The 22,273-nt window shown below is 38.0% G+C and overlaps 1 protein-coding gene across 1 annotated transcript in view; it reads right to left on the bottom strand.

The window, feature by feature from the left end:
* The window catches only part of KIF26B (kinesin family member 26B), a gene marked incomplete at its 5' end in the record, with an annotated part of 268,074 nt that overhangs the window by 143,009 nt on the left and 102,792 nt on the right, over window positions 1-22,273 (bottom strand). Inside the window, one exon of the mRNA XM_084203673.1 lies at window positions 15,078-15,244. Within this exon, the coding sequence (XP_084059799.1) occupies window positions 15,078-15,244 (167 nt within the window). The remainder of the gene's footprint in view (window positions 1-15,077; window positions 15,245-22,273) is intronic.

The following is a 22,273-nucleotide window of genomic DNA, read 5'->3' on the forward strand; positions in this document are numbered from 1 at the left end:
GCTCTGAGCAGGAAGGACAAGCTGACCTCCATGTATGACTTCCAATCAGAATTTTTCTGTGATTTTACAAACCTTTTAAGAAGCATGCAAAATACTGCTATAGATATTTTCATATAAGGTTTTAAACATGTTTTTTTGACAAATACAAAGCCAGCAAGAGATAAAACCAGATTCTGCTGTAAATTAAAGTGGAATTTTGTTTCCATGAACATCTGGAATATGTATGTGCAATTGCCATACTGCTAAACAAAGAGCTGGCATGAAGAAAAAGAAAAGGATCTGTTTTCATTTAGGGCTTTGTCCCTTGGAGCTAACATAATGTATAATGTGTTTGGGGTTTAAGTGTAGTGATTTGTTTGGAATTAAATATAAACATAATTTCCAAAATACAAGACTAGTGTTTTATGGCAAAACCAGAGATAAATCTGAGTCAGAACACATCTATAAGAGCTGTCTCCTGAAAGTATTGAAAAAGCTGTGATTGCTTCACAGGTACCATTTCAGAACTTACTTATGTCTGCAGGTGTCTGGATTCCAGTGGTAGCCGCTGTAACTTAAGCTCATAAGAACTTCAATAGTTTTTGAAAATGGTTCTGAATTATTCTCATCTCACTGCTCTTGGAAACCTGACCTCTTCAGCAATCTTAAATTCTTTCTTTTAGGAATACGCTGTTTTGCATGCACAAGGTACTTGTCATTTTTAGGGCAAGCTAAACCTGAAACTTTCAGTCTGTACATACTCCTCATATCCAGGTGTAAATTTCAGCCTAGGTGAACTTGCCATCCTTATGCATGGCAATTTCTTAGCAACTCTATTAATGGGAAAGTTAAAACTTCAGTTAGATACCTAATTTCTATACACAAAGATTAAGGCACTTGGCTTAATGCCACCCCAGCTTCCTGTGCTGCAAACATAAACTGACCCACAGGGAGCATTGAAGACAGACATTTCTGAAACTATCTCTTTTTCCCAGACCACAGCTCTTTTGTATCTCAAAACTAGGCACCTGTGTGGAAAAGGGAGTCACAGCCGCAAATTTCTTCCTGGGTTTAGTCACAAAGTCACCAATTAGGGCCAGCACCTCTCTTTTCTTTTAGATGTGGCTGCTGGAGGAAAAGAATTGAAGCTACAGCACCTGCTGAACCCTGCTCTCCACATCTAAGGAAGGGTACATCTCTCACTCACTGCCAGTGGCCCTGTGGATCCTGCCCTCCTCCCTCCACAGTGAAGCATTCTCACCTGACATTATTGTTAATACAAGAGAAAGGGCCTATTCCACCCCTGCATAGTATTTAAAGACATTCTTTTGAGTTGCGTGAGCTGTTGTTTTTCACTCTTTTCAGGTTCAGGGATGCCAAGAACCCAGTTCTTCAGTTTCCTGAAGAAGTGCACAAATCTCTTGGTCACTATACAGCTCCAGTACATTCATACAATATAATGTGGTTACCTGAGGCACAACATATGTATGTTATCACTTTTTCCATGTATATATATGTGTGTGTGTGTGTGTGTAAGCTGTGTCCTAGCATGAAGGTAAGCTTCATTCAAGCACAGAGTTGTACTCAAAGGCATACTGGGTTTGACTCTCCTTGAGGTTGAGTCCATCACTGGCCATAAGAGAAGCAAAATTGTTACATGTTCTCTCTATTTTCTCATTTCTACTATTCATTAAGTGAAAACAATGTGCTGAGCACAATATAAATGAAAAAACTCAGTGCTGTGTTTGTGCCCATGTTCAAGATAATCTGAAGATTTTGCTTTCTGTGATACTAGATGTCAGCAATGTGTAATAAACTTATTTATTTAATTACTTACTCTTACAGTTTCACATAATGTGAATAGTGTGATTACTACTTACACACTGTTTTTAGAAAGAAGGCAGCTTTAGAAGGACAAATGTTATGAGCCAGAAATACCCGAGACAAATTCTGATTTCCTCTCTCATTGATACTAAATTCAGTAAGATTATTCATAAAAGGCCCTTTGTATTTTCTGCTCATCTTTGTGGACAATTAGTTTACTGATCCCCCTGTTTGAACCCTCTGTGAAGGACACAGGCTCTGTGAAAACTCTCCAGCACTTCTTGCCTACCTTACCTTCTTTGACTGATTAATCTTATTGACTCAGGTGTTGCCAGCTTATCAGTCCACTCTTCACAGGTCAACAATGGAAATTTTATGCCAGGGGTGCTCCTAGGTCTTATGTTAATCAAAATTTACTGATTCAAGTTTTGCCTCCTCCCCAACATCTTTCCAGCTTGCAGACAATTACATCACGTTACATACTGCACACTTGTCTGCAGCATTTATCTGTGTTGTAGAGCTTCTCTGCAGCAGACAGCGTGTCGGTGCCTGTGGAGCCTCTGAATTCCCAAAGATGGGAACCAGATGCTACCATAACTATGCATACAAAAAGTACTATCTTCCTATAAAAAAGCCCTTGAAGGACTTTATTCAGATTTTATGAGCCATCAGCTGGGATTTGTTTTGGTAGGGGTTTTTTGTTTGCCTTTTTTTTCCAATTCAGTAATTTTCAAGCATAGACATTCACCCTGAAGCATTTGCCTTCAGATACAATATGCTTTTATTTCAGCTCTTGCTGCTAAACTCTACTCTTCATTTATATGTCAAAATATTAGGATGCTCTTTTCCCACTCTCATGATTTTTGCGCATATACTTGTGTCAGGAGCAAAACAACCATCACCTTTTTTGACTGACATACTCAATCCATGAGGCAAAGGAAGAAGCAAAATTTTTATAACTTTAAGAAGGCATTTGCTTTTTTTTCCCCTAATGATATATACACTGAGATACTTTCTGTAACAGACAAGAAACAGATAGAATTTCAAAGGAACAGGAAAACAATGCACCACTACAGCAGATGCGTGCCCAGAGAAGCTACAAAAAACCAAAGACTTCCACATCTTGTTGCATAAAAGCGCAAAAATGAAAATAGATAACGGCAGTTTAACAGAAACAAGCAAGCAAAACCCTCTGAAGTTCATCTATTAAAAAACCCTTACAATTAAAATACTTACTTTTAAATCATTCCTATACAAATTAAGAAAAAGAATTGTTTACTCCTTTCTTCATGGCAAATTTTTCTCATGCTTTTTTACAGTGTTGCTGTCTGAAAGAGCAGAAAAAATACTTTTCCTCGTTGCTGCACCTTCACACACAAGTGAGAATGTCTTCCCAGATTGTTAAGTGCAACAATTACAACTCTCTAATGCAGATTCCCACGTAGCAAAAGCAATGGATCTTCCCTACATGAAATGCTTTAGAGCCCACACAATTTGTGGTTCAGCTTTTTTTTTTCCAAATATCAATTCTAATTTTAAAAACAGACTCTAAAAGAAAACTATTTGTTGTTTGCTACCCGTGTTCACTTCAGCAGGTCATTGCCCTTTACTAAATGTACTTCCTAAACATGCACATTTCATTACCATTCAGAATTTGTCTGGATCCAACTTCCTGCCATTACATCCTGACATGCTTTTGTCTGCTAGACTGAAGTCCTTCAGTATCACGTTTCTGTTCCCTGCAGAGGTTCCCTGCACACTGTCAACACATCTCTCTGTAAATCTGTTTGATAAACTAAAGTCAAGCTGTTTGAAGGCATGGTTTTAAAACTGTTAATCATCTGAGGGCCTCTTCCCAGAGCCTTCTCCATTTTTTCAACATCCTTCTTGTCTGTGGACAGCAGAATTAAACAGAGTATTCTACCTGTGGCCCTATCTACTTCTGATGCAGAGCTAACTCTTCAGAGCCTCTCTTCATATGTTCTTAGATATTTGAGAGTTGCATTAGCCCTCCTGACCACAGTGTCCCACTGTAAGCTCATATGCAACTGAAATCATGACACAGATCTTTTTCCAATAGCCACTTCTCAGTCCACTGGTCCCTTTTCCATCAGTATGGTCGATATTCTTTACTGTTGGCTTTATGACATTACATTTGACACCTGTGGCTGGCACAGATCACTGTTGCTAGCCATCTTCCCAACACCACTTGAAAGGTTTAACAATGTTTTTCCATTTAGTGCTCTATGGAATTCTGTACCTCTACTGAATCCCAGCAGGAGCAAAGTCATTTAACATGATACAGAATTTCATCTAATTTCATCTATTTAATGCATTCCCAGTTTGTTTCATATTGCTGTATTGTATTAATTAAGAATTCACAGGGTGTTAAACCAAACAGCTCAGTGAGATATATCCAGATGGTATTGTATCAGTTGTACTTTATTAACTGAACATGCAATCACCTCAGGAGTAACATTTCAAAACAGTATTACCAACATTTGTTTTCCATAATCCTAAACTCATTGGCAATATTTTTTTTCTTGTTGTATCCCATCATAGGAATTTTCCTCTTTGCCCTCCATCAACCTCCTTCAGTAGGTTTTATGGGGACCTAGACAGTTCTGCTAAACTCTTGAAGAGGCAATAAAGGTAGCATTGACTTAAATAGTGGCATATTACCTCCCTGGTGTTCTCAGAATTTCATGATTTAGTGAAATACTTCTATTACCTCTTCAGAGTTTTGTTTTCCTTCCTTCTGGTCCCATCTCCATGAACTGCTTGATGGAAAAGATACATGCATTCTTATTTCTATAAGCCCTCAACATTATTTCATGACTTCTGTAATATAAAAGGTTTCTCTTTAACTTGTGGAATCATAGGAATACTTTTTTCAGCTTTCATTAGGCAAGTCTACTTCTGATCTTCATATGTAGAGAGAAATTTAACCCTACACAATCTAAAGGCTCATAACTCAGAGATTCAAGATTTTTTTTTTCCTGATGGTTTGCATCTCAGTCATGAGAGCAAATAGTTCAGGCTGATAGAAATGCTAGCTTTGGAGCACAAACTCTATTGAGAGAACCAAAATAAATCAGAATAAGCAAGTTTCAAAGAGAAAGACAGGCTAATTAAGTGATCTGAACTAGAGGCCATGAGGCTCTTGGGAATCTCTGAACAGTGCTATCTTGCAGATTTTAGAAATAAGTAGTTGGACACAACCACAACTCAAGCGTCTCTCACCTAGCACAACAAATCAGGTATTTCCACAACATATATAGCTCATTAAAGCAGTTGTGTCTTAATAGAAGGCTGATGCGGCTGTAGGAAAGGATGTACAAAGAGGTATTCAGAAAAAAAAAACAGCTGTAATTTCTGCTAATGCTGTATTTTCTGTCTTTGCCTAGATTTCCACAGCTTTAACTTACTCAGCATTCTTTCTTAGATCCAAAGAGATTCTTGCTGTAGTTCTCAAAACAGAGGAACTATCTTGGTTCATTCTTCACATGACTGTTCAGCTGACAAAACCAAAGATTACATCACTAGTTAGCAGCAGTAGTTCTTTAGCCTTATTTGAAAAAAAGTGTACTAATACACAATCTACATGAATCTCTGACTATACCCTAAGAGGAGATTTGAATCCACGGCCCAATTTTGACCAGAAGAACAGAGATATTGAGGAAATTAAGTCTCTATTGATTTCCTGAAAATAGACAGCTGAAGAGACAGACCCTCTAAACACTTTGATCGAAGGTATCATTGAAAATTCTTTATTAAACAACAGAAAATACACTTGAAGGAAAGGCCTCTAGAACTCCCCAATCATACAAAAATTCCTAAAGCTGCAAACTCACAAAATCTCAAGAAATGAGTTCACAGGGAAAATTGTGGCTGTTAGTTGCCACAAAATGTTCCTGTAATTACTTATGAATGTGTACATTCACTTCTTGATTTATTCTTTAACTGGTCTGTCAACTGAAAGGCAACCAGTACTGTCAAATCAAGATGTGTGGCAGAAAGCTCTGGAGTCCCTGTCCTGCATACAATGCATTCATGCATTCCTGAATTTAAATAACTCAGAAGAGACCAAGAATTTGACCGAAATATGCCAATTGGCAGCAGCTGTGAGATGGGCATCATGTTCAATTTACAGCTGAGCAAAAAGGTTCTAAATCTCTGTTTGCTATGAGCCACCTAGCCATGTATACAGGTGCACTGTGGTCTTATATTTTATAAGCACATCACAGGGATGAATATATACAAGCCCAAATGGCAGCTGCCAGCTATTTTTAGATTACATAGCAATAAACAGATACTTCAACATTTCAGCACATTTTCTTGTTGGGTTTTTATTCTACAAGTAAGGAAAACGAAAATGGCCTGTATTCCTTGGTAATTGTAAGGAAAAGCTAGTCATTCAGCACTTGAACAGATTGCTCTCAAGGTTCAGAAAACACTGACTGAGCATGTGATAGAGAATGCTACAGACAAGGTAAAGCACAGCTGAATTTCAAGGCTGCTGGGGCAGCACTAAAAGAGTACTTGTAACAGGAAAGAAATTATCAGAATAAGAGTTTGCCACTCTGAACTTCCAGATGTTTAGGAAAAAGTCTCATTACTATGGATTTACGATCTCTTTGAGCAAAGGTTATTTTGATGTTTTTAAAAACAGAGAGAAAAAACCAACTGGTGGTGCATATAATTTTCTGCTATAGACAGTGCAACTACATCAATTCATCTTTCTCATCCCACAAATCAAGATAGAGACACTGTAAATCAGAACTCTTATGTCAAGGTTTAAGGGAAGCAAGAAATATGCAAAACAGTAAATCAACATGAGGTTTCCTATACTATGGTTGGCAGTCACAACTATACTAGAAGTCAAAAGATTAATGCTGACCATTTTCACTTCCACTGCCCTAAGAGTAAAAAGCAAGATTGAACACGAGGAGTCTTTGGTAACAGGTGCTGAGGGATTATTGCATAGGCTGCTAGCAGTTTTTCTCAATGTACATGTGAGGTTTCAGGGAAAGCCAATGTTGAAGAAGGAAATAGCCTTAGTTCCTTTTAAGTTTTCCTAAATCAATGCAGGGAATGGATGTTCAAGTAGCAAGCATTCTGGCACTCAAGAAGCCCTGTTGGAAATTAGAAGACAAAACCCATGCTTAACTAGCCTCCCCCTTTTCAATCTGTTGAAATCAGCAGGAAATCACAAGATGTGACAAGAAATGGAAAAGAAGTTACCTCTGCTTTAGCAAGGTGTATGGAGAGCAGCAGGAATTCAGCTTCCATACACCTAGGTACTTTTGTAATCAATGCTTGAAATTACCTAGAAGGATTAGGAACACAAATCCATGAAAAATTACCTCCTTCTTCAACAAACCACTAAAATAATCAGGGCCTCAGTGCCAGATTATCCCACTCTCTTCCCCGCATGCAAAGCATTTATTGGTACACAGCATCTAAGGCAGGAGAGCTGCAGCTGAATGGGCCAGCACAGTTATTTACGGGTCTAAAGCCTCTTATCTGTAACAGCAGCAATCAGTGGGGTACAAATAGACAAGGCAAACCTTAAGCTAAGGGAACATCTCAGAACATGGTACAAAGGCCATTGCTAATTACTAAAGACAGGAAGTGTCTTGGTTACCTCCTTCTGCCTTGATGGAGGCTACGTAACACTTAGAGCTTCTACAAAGCATTTACATTGCATGAAGTAGATTAAGTAGGTGTTTGCATTACTGGCCCTTTTCATTGTAATATAATCAGCTGTTGACTAGGATCTCAGAGAAACAGAAGGGGTTTGCTTACTAGGTAAATGAGTCTTTGGTTACCGTGCATTTTCATGGATTTGTACTTGAGAAAATAAGCATTAGAAAAAAAAGGAGGGAAAAGTACATATAAATGCATTATATTCAAAGATGCAATTTTTAATTCAGTTTTTAATTTAAAAACTGAACACAACTGATTATGTAAAAATTAATAGGGCAAAAGAATTCCAGACACAAGGTCAAATTTGTTATCTAAGTAAAAATTCAAATGGTGCAAAATATGCATTTACAGAAACAAAAGGTTATAACTAAACACCACTGATTCCTACAGGAATCAGAAAAAATCTGGGATTCTGGGTTTTAGGCAATATATACCAGGAAAAAATAACATAATGAATTATACTTAGGAGACAAGACATCCATTTTAAGATAATCTCTTAAGCAGAAAAAATTCCACAGAATGTGTCCTTGCTTTACAGAACCAGATATTCATTGCATCACAGAGAAACATTATATCTCAAAACTTTACAAAAAAAAAAAAAAGGGGAGGAAAGGGGCAAATTTTCTCAAAACTGTGAAAGGCTAGGTACACAAAAAGCTGCAAAACTTGATGACTAATTCAATAACAGCATTATTTAGTGATTATCATTACCATCAATACAAAACAAGCCATATGTGGGGCAAGTGCAGGTCAGAAAACACTCAACTCGTGCAGCACGCAGAAGCAGGTGTAGCATATTTCAATAAAGACATAATATCAAAGTAGCATACCTTTCACGGGCTGGAATTTGAGTTTCTCTGTTCAATGGTAAATAATTTGTTCCTGGATAGTAATCTTTTCCTTTAGATTCTTCTAAATAGATATATTTTTAAAATATGCTTAGACCAGAAAACTACATTTGTTAACTTTAAACATACAGAGTTGTTTACCTTAGGTGGATTACTTTGATACTAGGAACATGAGGATGATTTACATCCTTTTCATCAGTTACATGCTTTGAGGCAAAGCAGATGGCACACCCCTGCAAGTATAGTATTCTACAATAATCCAGGGTAGTTTTAGCTTATTTCTTTTTATAGCTCCATGGGTGCCTCCCCAAGTCCTCTTTAAAAATCAGGGTCTATTATCTGTATTTTAAGATGTGAATGCAAGCTCACCCAACATATAGTGGATGTAATCAGTGTAAAGATTAAATTACTTTTGTTCACAGTCCAGTGGCAACTTAAACATATCTCAACCAGATTTCCAACCCAGGTCTAAAGGGTGTATACATTTTCTTAAACTTTTGCTTAAATAATGGCAGCAAGTAATATGCAAAGATTCAGACACCATTATTTCAGACATGTACCCTACACAATTCTTGTTAGAAATGGACCTTCTCTGGAATCTTGCTGCTAAGCATTTGGGGGTTTTTTTAATCAAATGGCATGAACTGATTCAAACAAAAGTGTCATGGGAAATGTGTCAGCTTTGAAGAAAAAAAAAAGTCACTGGAGATTGTTTGGGAGATCATTGAAATACCTTTGTTTTCCCTCTTCCAGATGTGGCACTGAAGTCTTAATTTTTTCACTGCATATCAGATCTCCACTACTCCACACCGACTATTCTTGCATGTAACTCACATGGTCTTTCTCACCAAGAGATTTTAATTTTGTTTACACTGAACATAGAAAAAGAGTATTCCTTATGCCTCAACTGCCAGATTTCTTTCACTTCATGAGAGTCACAATTCCCTTTTGACTACTATTTAATTTATATACACATAATAACACCAATAACAGAAAGCAGAAACAGCCTGTTAGTTAGGGCTCTCACAGCAACAAGAAGCACAGAAAAGCAGTGACTATGAACATAGATCTTTTGCAGAACTGAGGAATGTTGAGCAAGTATGAAAAATCAGCCACTGAAGTTGTGCACTCAAACCTAAGTGCCAATTTTAAACGTTTCATGGTCTTTCAGGAAGACTGAGATCATTGTGATTAAAATTTCCCCCACAAGCTAGCCCAAGACAGGCTTTGAAGGTAGAAATATTTGTGAAATGATTTACAGATGTTTCCAAACTTGCTGCCAGCATTCCTGCTGAAAGATAGTCTATGGATCTTTTATCTTAACAGTCTTTTTATGTATTTCTTATGCAGCATCTGATAAGGATGAGGGAAAAGAGTCAGAAATTCTGATTAGAGTTATTAATATATAGTTTTTCAAAACATCCCAAGAATCTGACCACGATTTAACTGGTAAATTTAGTTTGTTCAGCTAATGAAAGAAAATCCTGTTAGATTCTGCATAGCTCAGACAGCTAGAAACCAAAGCATGTTTTCACCCAAGTCTCAGAAAAGAATTTTCTCTTAAGGATGTTGAGGTGACAGCTATTTAATATCGAGAACTTCCCAAGCAGTATCCAAACTAGGGAACCACTGCGTGGCTTGAAAGAGCAACTGGGTCCACCCCTCTTCAGCATGAAGAAACACTATCCTTTGAGTCATCTGCTGTTCAGACTAAAACATTATTTTAAAAGGCACAGACAGGCAGCTTTCACAATATTCACAGCCTCTTTCCTGAGAGGTCTCTGAGGCCTCTGCAGCTCCATGGCCTGGATGTGCCTATACAGCCTGATGTGACCCTGCACCTGTCACAGGAGTATCAACAGCAGATTCCTGACCTGGCTCTCACATCTGCCAGTGGCATGCTTCAGCTACACGGGTTACAGCCTTGTGTGGGCTAGAGATTACCCACATAAATCCAGTGTTTCTCCTGTGAACATTCCCATGCCAAAGCTGGGCTCAGTGAAACAAGAATGTCTTCTTCAACCCACTTCCTTCTCTACTAGCTGCTGCCTCTGTTTCTTACCTGTTTTTCCTGTGCATGTTCTGACAAACTCTCTGTTGCAATGCCAGGAAAAATTTATTCTTGTAAACTTGCCCCAGACCTCCAAAAAAACTCAAGACAAGACATTAAAATGGTGTGCCTACAATACAAAGTAGTCTTTAAGGGAAAGCCCTTGTGTTTCCAGATTCCTTTGAGCTTTAAAACAGACATATACACAAAGACTGTATAGACTAACTATAAGGAAAAACAGCAAACATCAAAAGCTGTGGGATTAAATGAAGTTTTCCACATGTATGCAAAAACGGGGAAGTATGAGATTCCAGGGTTTCTGGAGTGCTAAGTAATCAAAACAGCACAGCAGCTTTAACAAGAGGGCCCCACAAATATTGTCTTCATATCAGCTTCATACTTGATAGTAGTTCCAAGAGAATTTTTTTAAATATTCAAAAAGGATTCTCTGGAATGGAAGAAAAATGTGTGGCATATTCAGCAGCATTGTGAACACAACATTCACTGTACCCCTTGGCCACAGTGCACTGCCTCATCTCCTCCTCTCCTGCTGCCATAGCACAAAGGGATGGGGAATGAGTGGGGAAAGGGTCACCAGCAGTTTTTCCGAGAATTAAGATAACTGTAAGTTGAGCTTATCCCACACTGAGTAGCTGTGTATGCATTATACATGCAACTAAGTTTTTCTACTCTTATTTTGTCTTAACAAAAGAGTTTTTTTAAAAAATTGGTCATTCCGTTTGAAAAACATGCCTTGCAACATCTACAACAGTAGCATTGTGTGGCCCTCTTCAGTGTTTGGTTGCAAAAAGACATGAAAATGATCCCTAGAACTGATTTCTTCAGGCTACTTTCAAGATAATCTATATTCCCATTAGGCTCAATTAATCCAAATATGACTATATCTGATTTCAGACTGAGGCAGGCTTTTGTTCCAAATACACTGTTACACTTCCTGACTAGCAATAGGAAACAACTTTAAAGACTAGTATTCAAAAATATCTCCTTCTTGTCAAGTATTTTACCTTTTTTTACATCTCAAGTGAAATGGGCTTTTATGTCTCTCCTTCGTTCTGATGAAAACAAAGCTCTTCCTCTCTAATAAAGCAACTGTGATGGGGAAAACAAGGAACAGCACCAAGATCCCAAAAATTTTAAGGTATTGCCACGGACAACAGAAAGGCTCGGGTCCAGTTTTGACTTCTGGTTCCTGCATGATGCTATCACCTCAGAGAGACTACTGAAACTCTACAGCCCAGACACAAGAGAAAGTTTGTATTCAGAAGGGCAGGTTTATTTACAGAGTAGTGAGTCAAAGCTGAAGTCAGTCACAGAAGTTTTCTCCATGTAGAAATCAGCATAGATAGGAATAAAATTACCATGCTCCTTGGCCTGATAAAGCTTCACAGAGACACCAGGGAAACAAGTGACAGAAGGCCCTTCCCTCAGTTCTTCAGCAGTATCAGCAAGGAATCTACTAATCCATTAGCTGGGGTGGCACACTCCTACATGGTGCTGGGAGGACACAAGGCAAGAGGCCGTCACACCTAAGGCTGCAATGGCCCAAAAATGCTGTGCTTCTTAGGACAAAGACCCAAACTGGAGGCAGAAGTTAAGTCATGCAAAAAATTTCTAAAATGCTCTTTAAATGATTCATTATGAGTAAAGAATCTTAACACTATTTCACATTCACTAAATGAATTATTCTCATCATGAATGTGTACTGGTAAGAAACAAGAATATTGCTAAATTAGCATGATTGAAGCATATCTGAGACAAAAATGAGTGATAGTCCTAAACAAAAAGGCAAATGTAGTGCTTGTCGCTAAAAGCACAATTGATTGAATTCAGTTCCTGTGTCTGAATCACCATTAGAAATTCATTATTCATACCTGTATCATCTAATATTCATAAGCCTACCAGCTGAGCACTTTGGACAGTTTTCAATGTCTGTTCCTTTAAAGCATTCACATACTGTCCCATGGGAATCCTGATGTGTCATAAGTTCCCTTGCAGCAATATCCCAACAAATGACAATTCACAGAAGTTGCAGCCCTCTTAGCTGTTTTGGAAATCTGTCAGCTGTAGATCATGAAACCTAACAGTCAATTATTGAGATATCTGATAAGTCTCCTGGTTTTTAAAAACACTGAGAGTCACTGTGGCCTTAGGGTACTTCTCCGTGGCTCAATGCCAGCTATAGGCCAGTCAAGTGACTGTCACTGTTGAACTAGTAGTGCCTGAGAACAGAAAAGTTATGAGCTCCCAGTAATCCACGCCTGATATTTCTGAAGTCATTACAACAAAAGTTCCATGGATGCCTTGACATTTCCTCCGTACTACAGTATTTTAGTTAATTGGGTTTTTTCCTGTTGATGGATGACTTATATCTGAGCCTCATCTGAGGTTTGCTTTGCTTGTTAGGGAAGTTAGAGTGAAATACTATTGGTCATTATTCAAATTTCAAAAAATAGGTTCTACTCTTCAACTCTGAACTTCCAACTTCACATTGGCAAATTTCTCAGGTTTTGTAATAATTTCTTACTTACTCACTGTGACAACATGGTCTGTGACACACATTCAAAAAAAGCATATATAGCTGGTAGTCCCTACTCCATGTGCTGCTGACAACCATAAAAAGCAAAAGCTCAGAATTCATAGGTCCAGTACAAAGGACAGTTTGACATTATAAACAGTGCACCATTATAAACAGTACACCATCTTAATGAGCTAAACAACCACTGCCTTCCACTTCACGTTTTATAAATACATGTACAAGTAGGTCCCTCCACTTCTTATCACAACTTGACAGAAATGCAAATCAACACACAAGACGCAAAACAAAAATTAGTGATTTGGGTTAGGAAAACAACTTGGCGATTTTCTTGTTAAAAGGTTGAGCAGTGAACAACTGATTTGAATTTGCTGCTTAATCGCCAGCAGATGATGTAATTTGAAGTCCAGGACAAAACTGACTTACATAAGTGATATTAATCTAATTGTGCAATACCCCAAACTAAACCAGGCACTTTTGTCTGCTAAGCACAGTTCAAAAATAAACAGTCTAAACCTGAGAGCTCTGCTGGACCAAGCATACCCAAGAATTCACAACATCAGCTAGAAACAACAGAGTTCTACTTAAAATGCTATGATTTACACTAGGGATTTTGAGTAAATTTAATTAGTTTCCTACATTTCAGCAGAGTATATTAAGAGCAAATGAATTCTCTCAGCATAAAAAATGAAACAATGAAGAACAAATGAGTTAAGTCATCTTCATAAATCAATTCATGCTAAAATATGTGCTAATCCCAATCTGCACTCCAGCTAGATATTACCATGTGTGTACATTCAGCAATTTTAATTTAAATTGCCTGCAGTTAAACAGAAAAGGGCAGCAAACCAAGACCACTGTCATCATCATTCACATTTGCTATTGCAGCATCTCATCTGCAAAGAAAAAATGGCAGAGTTGCCTCAAACAACTGGATCTTCTAAAATGCTACACTTAATCCTTTTACATGACTCACTTGCTGTATGACACTGATCAAATGCCTGCAGCCCTCATGTTGGTGAGGAAAAATAAAAGAGGAAAAATCTTTTTTCCAAATTTATGGAGTCCAACAACTTTATAAGTTTTCCATTTATCTTTAAAATAAAATAGAAGCACGTGGAGTTACTAACAGTTTGGCTCTCTCAAGGGAAGGAAGCTGATCAGAAAGTGCTTGAGGCGCTCACTCAAAGTTCACTCCATGTTTTGAAATCAAGATCTCTCACTGAATTGGACTGGAAGTGCTATAATAATTGTTTATTCTCCTGTTATTTCATTACTCTTCCCAAGTCAATCTTCTAATTAATAAAAAGCTTTAAAATACAAGGATTATTTCAATGTCTTTTGTTACATAAGGGTTCAACTGGGCTAAAAAGATTCTGTTCTGTAAATAGCACATTTCTGTACAAAAAACCATTTTTGTTAGTGATAATTGATATTTCACTTATTAGCTGATATGCCCATTTTACAAAACATTTTACTAACAAATTAATCAAGACAGCCATAAGATTTTTTTAAATTAAATTAAACCTTATCTCATCAATTTCTTTTAATGATGTCTGAATATTCATCATAACGCACGTTCCAAGGCTGAATTTAGACTCTCAGGTCAATATAGTGGAACAGCAGCAACTGAAGCTGAAATCAGAAACCTTAACTTTTCAATATGAAAGTGAAACCTTGATAATTTCCCTAGATGGAAGTAAAATTCAAAAAGAAGTCTGAAGATTGCCACCAAACTGAACTAGCCACCTCCAGTTAGCTCTATAGTCAATTGCCTGTCTCAGGAAATTACTTGGATGGGCCCTTCTCATTCAGGGATACACCCCTCTAAATATGTCACAAAGTCAAGGGCTATTCCAGGAGTGCAATCATGTTTTAACCCAAATCAAGCATTGAAGAGATATTTTACAGAAGAGGGTAGAAGTGTCATCCCATTTTACATATAAATGCATGTAGCTGGATTAAACAGTATTTTCGTGGTAATTCCTGCAAGTTTGTGATAGATGTGTATCTACACCCATGTTTTGACATTATATCCTTCTTCACTATGGAGTTGTCTCCTTTAAAAGAAATTATGTGTCCAGCAAAGGAAAATCTGAGAAATCTCTCTTACCTGGCAAAAAACGATGCTGCCACCGAGGTGCCTGTGGATACTTCACTGGCAACATATGTGCTCTGGGAAGCAGGGAAGCTGTACAGGGAGGGTTTATCTGCATTGTAGCGGTTCAGTGCTGCTTCAGTCAGGCCCTCTCGACCAGTCTCTGTCATAAGCTGAGATATCTGAAGACAGAAAAAAAGCAGAAGTGTCATCAGCTAAAACTCACTGGCTGACCCCTCCTTATCCAGCAATGCCTCTGGATTGCAGATGGAGGCACTTCATTCACTCCCTTTGCTTTCACACTAATCTACAGTACTTAAGCTCAGCTCTAACCTTGTCTGCATCGGAACGAATGGGATAAATTTATGCCACCACTAAAAATGTCAATGATGTATACAGTTTTCCATCCATACAGAAAAGAAACAGTAAACCATAATCCTTGCTTGGTCTTACCTCAAGATAAAAGAAAGACAGATTAGATTTGTGCAAAATATGTATATTTTATTTCAGAAGAGGTGGGGGGAGGAATTAAAAGGACAACATTTTTTGTCTTTGTAAAATAACACATCTCTCATGTATTAAACATTTTTGTTGACCTTTCTCTAGCAAACTCAACAGCCTAGGAGAGAGTCCCTTGGGACCTTAGACAATTTGTCAACTCTCTGCAAAATTGGGATCATTACTATTCACTTTCATTGCCTTTCTTAAAAGGTTTTAAGCATCATGTGATTTCATTCTTCTGATGGCCCATCTAACATTTTTTCTTATTTGGAAGTTGCATCTCAGCCTTTCATTGTCTGAAAAGAATCAGAGTTCCATCAGACTTGACCCAACTCTTCTCAGATCAACTGAAAGATCTTTGACTTCAGAGAAAGCTGGGTAAGCTCTACCGAGGCAACTCCTCAACAGTTTGAATTCAGTTTCGTGACTTCTTCTGCATGCATTTACAATGCTGTCATGTCATCTCCCATACTTCATACAATTCCTAACAAATTCCCTTTCCTCCTTCCCTCATTTCCATGACAAATAGCTTCTGTTCACCAATGCATGTCACAAATTTGCAACATATGCCTAAAAAGAATCCTCTCAGGTTATTGCCAGCAATCATCCACAGCTTCCTTCCCCCTGCAAAAAGTTTCCAAGAGGTAGTCTCTCACCTGCTCAATTTCAGACCTCTACTTAACACCACAAAAACAACAAAACATCTTTGTGAGGCATATCAAAAAAAGTATTTGAAATCATCCTGCAGTTAGTTTTCCACTTAGGCTTGCTTTATTTTACCTTTTAAACATTTCAGTAATTAAAAGCAAAGATGAATAACTGATTTTTATTTGTGAGGGAAAGAAGACATGATATGGCAACATTTTTTAGGCCAATTATCATGCAACCTCTGTTTCTCTCACAGAAAATTGCTATCCATTCTGCTACAGCTAAAATAATCTGAGTGCTTATCCTTATTTTACATACTTTTAGACCAACGAACCGTAATACTTCAAGAACAGGAATGTTAAACTAGCCTCTCTATTTTTATGAGGAACCAGAAGATTGCTGAAAGTGCCCCCATCATGTTAATCCCATGCTGAGCCATTCCAATTTACAGGATTCACTACACGGAATGAGCAGTGCTCTCAGAAGGCTATAGACGAAGACCTGGACTTAAATCATCTCATACTACTGGTAGAATGCAGGAATTTAGGCTGCCTGCCAGAATACCTCCCTACATTTCCAGTGTGCAGGCAGACAGTTCTTCAGTGTCCTGCTACCCTATGTATGTCCACCTGGGGCACCCAGCTCTCTTGAATTCACTAAACAATATTTCCTTAAATATCACATAGTACTTGATAACTCAGCTATTTATCTTTGCAGTGAACTAACACAAGATTCTGCTCTGTCCCCTTCAATTATCCTGAAACCAAATTCTTTACCTTCCATGGGAGCTACTAAACAGACAACTCTCCCTTCAGAGAGGAGTACAGATATAAACCTAGCCTCATCTTCGTTCATCCAATGCAAATATATATCATCAGGATGGATCATCATTAATTAATTACCATTGCTGGCAAGGTCACTGGGAGCTGCTACTCTCATGGCAAATGCAAAGCAGTTAAGTTGGTGAGTTGACTTATCTCAGCTGCAATTATAACCTCCCCATCTACTGCCAAATCAAGATTTGCAGCTCCAAATATGAATTTCCACAGCCAGTGCAATACACTTCTATTGGCATCAGCAGGTCCCCTGAAGTTGTGAGATGGTGAGACTTGAGAGAGGCATTTCAGACAACTGCAAAACAGGGAAGGATTTATGTGTCTTGGTGTTTAGGACAACATAAAAGCCATGTCACATTGGTAACATGGATTCTGCAATTGTAGAGACTTTCTGCTGATCCTCGTCCACATCCACAAGTCTAACATGAACTTCAGAGCAACAAAATGCCTCAAACTGATTGTGCACATTGCTGAAAGTATCACTCTCAAGCTTCCCAGAAATTGTCTAGATGCTTCTGAGTTTTTTGGATAAGTAGTTCTTAAACACAAGCACTCCAAAATAATCACTTAACAAAGAGACATGAGATTCCTTTAGAAAGATACAAACCACTGCCCCTCACCTATGAACTCAGAGAGAAGTATATAATAGTCAGCAAATAGAATGTTAATGCTTTTTAATAAATAGAGATGAAGATTTTATAAAGCCTGTTATTTAGGTGACATTTACTTATTGTAAACTACAAACAAAATTAAGAAGAAGGTGGAAGTAATCAAATATATTCACACATTCTGTATTTGTGGAGTACCACAAATAGAACAGAGAGAAGTGAAAAAAATAATACTTATTTTAGTAATCGCATGGGCAGATGCAGAATGGGGTTGTTTCCTAATTGTAGGAGTTTCAGTAATAAAAATAATATAATATAAATGCTGCTTTATCATGTGTCCTACACAACAGCCCAAGTACTACCGGGATGGTCCGCTGCTCAAACTGCAAGTTCTGAAACATCTCTATGGTACTGACGACCAGTGCCTGCTGGACAGGCAGGAGCTCTCCTTCCTGCTCAATCACACCCCTTGCCTTGTTGCAGAAAACAACGTGAACAAAAAATTCTTCACATTGACATATCATCTGCAAAAAGCAGCATCCCTGAGTGCCCTCCTAGAGATGCCCTGGATAGACACTCACAAAACAGTGTTGGGCTTGTTAAGGACCCTCTTGATCCTGAGGGCCCAACAACACTGGCTGGTTTCCTTACAGATGCTGGCAAACTTCCTAGGCAAAAAAATCTGCTTCTTAGCAGGAACTCTCTCAGAACCAAATTCCAAACGTACATAATGTCTGTCCTTGTGGTCCATTGATTTACTCTTCTCCTCAGCAGGGACACTTCTTAGTCAAGACCATATTACAGGGATACCAAAATGGGAACATACCTAAGACACAGAAAAACCAATATAAAATAAGAACTGTCCTAGCCATAGTTCAGGATCTCCTAACCTAGAAATGATCTCCACTTTTAGCACTTTTTACTTTCTACAATTGTGGGATTTTTTCAATAGTTAAATGTTTCTAGACGCATCGAAAACTGAAATATTAACCTGAATTTCATTCTCTAATTCTTAATCTGAGAAGCCTGCAACACTACTTTGTGTTACACAGGAAAAGAGCCACAGAAGTATCTTGTGATACTGCAACCCTCATAACCTCTAACAGGTTTTGTCTGAATGAGCTCGAGTCACTCTGTTGCTGTCTTTTCCTTACATCCCTTTGGTCATGTGGAAACAAAGGGAAAGGTGGTGCCATGCCAAATTCTGTGCCAGGCTGTGAACCTTTTATGTATCCAGTACTTTCCAGAGTATTGTTTCTACTGCACAAATTTGTACATGTGGGTCAATCTGCAGGCTGAGTTCCTCAGATATGTGCCCACAATATTTGACTGATAAATCCTCATTTGTTCCCAAAATCCAATACATATATGTAAAGCAGGGGGTAGAAAGCAGCCCCAGAATCCAATACATATAGGTAAAGCAGGGGGTAGAAAGCCACCCAGATTATTCACATATCCAAAAATTAGTGACTTCAAGTCAGTTATTTTGCATTTCTTTCTTTTGTCTCTCAGATTAAGAGTGTAGAGATCATTCAAGCTATTAAGCCAAACTGAAGAGTGGGATTTGGAGGCAATCTTACCATCTCATTTATTCTGTGTTCAAGTCACAGTATCAAATTAACTCTTTCTCTTCTGGCCTTCTTTTCTGAAGTTCACACATATACAAACTTGAGTAAATCACCCAGGATATATCATGCATTTAAGGAAAAATACTCATGGAACAGACATTTCCAAAGCTCTTGGAGAATTTTTTTCCACATGCCGGTTCAAAAAACATAGTTTAAAATTACTCTTTGAGCACTAACAAATTCAGGTGATTTTTTTTTTTTTTACTTATCTCTTTTTCCACACTAACTTATGCCTGGAAAGCACAGTTCATGGAAATCTGCCCTTTTACTGTCACCATTTCTCTTAGCAGATGCTGTTTCTGCATTTAAGGGGGAAAGGACTTGATTCCTAAATTCTTTTCTGTAAGTACCCACATAGCATATATATGAGGTTTAAGATCAGTTAATAGGATATATTTTGAGAAATTCCTTTATAGAATTTTTGGCAGTACATCACTGCCTGGATAAGCAACAAAAAGACAAAGCATGAAACAACGCAACTTTTCATGCCTCAATAAAAACCTTTTAAGTGCACATGGAACAAGACAGATATCCCTCCCAAGGCTCCATTTTTTTCTTCTGTCTCATAAATGTAAGGCAACCATTAACCTCCTCTTTCTCTGCTTTCTGACACTACACAGCAAGGGCTGGAGATAAATCATGATTTAAATTCTGTACTTCATAGGAAAAAGATGGCTCTGCAGTTAAACCACAGGTGTGAGCTGGGATAAATTCTCTTCCCGTTCCAATTACAGAGTCTCTCTGTGCATAAGATTTGCCATCGTGCAGTATGAGGTTAATTATATTTACATAAGGGCATTTAATAGCCAAGCTCATTAATGTTTCTAAAACTCCTAACTGAGGACTCCCAACTGAAATTACCTATGCATACCTTACAAATGAAAGTTAGCATTTTTGAAAAATGTGAAATATCCATTGCTTTAGAGGTAGAGAAGCATTCGGGACCATCCCCACAATCTAGGTAACATCAGTAACTAACGAATGAAGTGAATGCACAGAAATGTGTGAAATATGTCCATATCTGAAAGTAAATTCAAAATATAAATCTGTGTTCAAGTTCACTATAAAGCAATTCTTAGTGTCCAGAATTCCTAACCTCAGTAGAGAAGCTCACCAGCAAGAAGAAACTGAAGGCAGAAAGCTCTCTTTCATAAACACACATACACTCATGAATGTCTTCTTCGGCAATCTACTCTTTATTCAGAGCAGCACTGAATTTTCCACCCAATAAATACTGACTAAATGACTTCCTGGGTTATTTTAGACAATAAATGTCTACATTAACCAAGAAAAAAGTTCTTCTGAAAGACTCGTCTTTTAAGGATGAGTTGAGGGAAGCACTAAAGGATACATCTCTCAAAGCTGTGCATACCAAATACATCATAAATTAATGTAAACCTGTTTATAACCCAAGCTTAAGAACTTAATACCAAGTTTTCCATTACGCACAATCAGGCACTCCAGCTGTTCTACAATATTAATCTTTTACCTTCCAACCAACTCCTTTTGGTCATCAGTTTCTTCTCAGTCACAACAAGATGAAGTTATTCTTCCCATTTGGCTCAAGGAGGCTGGTTTCTGGTGTATAGGAGTGATGAAACAAGCAGTGGGAGGCACAACTCACAGTACATCCTGCATGCGACCCTTCTTCTGACATATGCATGGAAAACCAAATCATTCTCAAGAACTAAGCAGCCTTGTTTTTCCTGGGCTTGATCTACTAATTCTTAAACATTGAGGCATGACTCTAATTTACAAACTAATTTTGAAAACTGAAATAATTTGTCTGCCTCCTTTAGTGCATAAGAGTTCACTGTCTGATGTGCTGGTACAGTAGATTGCAGAATGAGATTAAAAACCTGAAGTCTTCTGTCAGCCACCAGTGGCTTCCCAGCCACTAAAACTGTCAGTGGAATTACAGTAACTTGCCTATAGGAAGCAGCATCAGAAAAGAAACAGAGCAGGAGCTGACACTTCTTGAGTCTCTTCAGAAGGAAGGTTAATGAAGAAAATATTGGAATTCTACCTCACCTGCAAAAGGCATTTCTCACCAAGGGAATTTATCGGTAAGTAGTAGGCCCTCTTCCCACAAGCTAGCAATTTTCTCTGAGCCCTGCTGGTAACAATGACTTCATCCTTTTTACCTAACATAGAAATTCTGCAGTAATTTCTGTGCAGTAACAAAAAAGTGCAGCATAAATTTAAGTTTGGTGGCATTCAAAGGATGAGATAACAGCTAGGATTCTTTGTACTCAGTATAAGAGAGAAGGACAAACGCAGATAATTCGACATTTGTTAGATTTCATTTTCATAACTTTACCATGTTGTAAAGAGACGTTAGCATGTGAAAATAGGAAAGATAAATAATAATGGGTCAGTTTCAAATACCCCTGTTAAATACAGCTTTAAATGTTTTGAGTTAAAGCTGGTAGAGTGTTTATTGAACTACCATTAAACAGAAGCTGGATTTTAAGGGCTAAGGGGTAGAGAAAAAGAGAAATCTTGTGCTGCCCACACAGCTATCAAATTATTAACACATCCTTCACAGGGCAAAAAGGAACAATTACACCATTCAATCAGAGCAACTTGAAAGTGGTGGTGATTTCCAAAGTCATTCATCTTTTAATACACCACAGAGTACCAAGGACATACTCTGCATCTCTCACAAATCACTCACTACAACAGAAGATACATTTAAAGAATTTTTTCAGGACAAAGTTCACCTTTAGAAAAAAAATAATTTTGAATCAGTAAGCAAGTTCCTGTAGCTAAGGGCACTGACATACAGCATTCTGCCATTTGGTATGACCTTTTTCTCTCCCAGTAAAATACTGAGCAGCTCTATAGCCAGAGACCACTGTAACTGCTGATACAGACTCTGTTTGAACAAGAGCAAGACAGCAGATCCTGATAGCCCTTTCCTTGTCAAAAGAATATGTTCTATGAGAAAGAGGTTGACAAAGGACACCCATAATATCTGCTGCATTCAA

This window comes from Fringilla coelebs (genome assembly GCF_963513975.1).
Source record: "Fringilla coelebs genome assembly, chromosome: 3".
Lineage (NCBI taxonomy): Eukaryota > Metazoa > Chordata > Aves > Passeriformes > Fringillidae > Fringilla > Fringilla coelebs.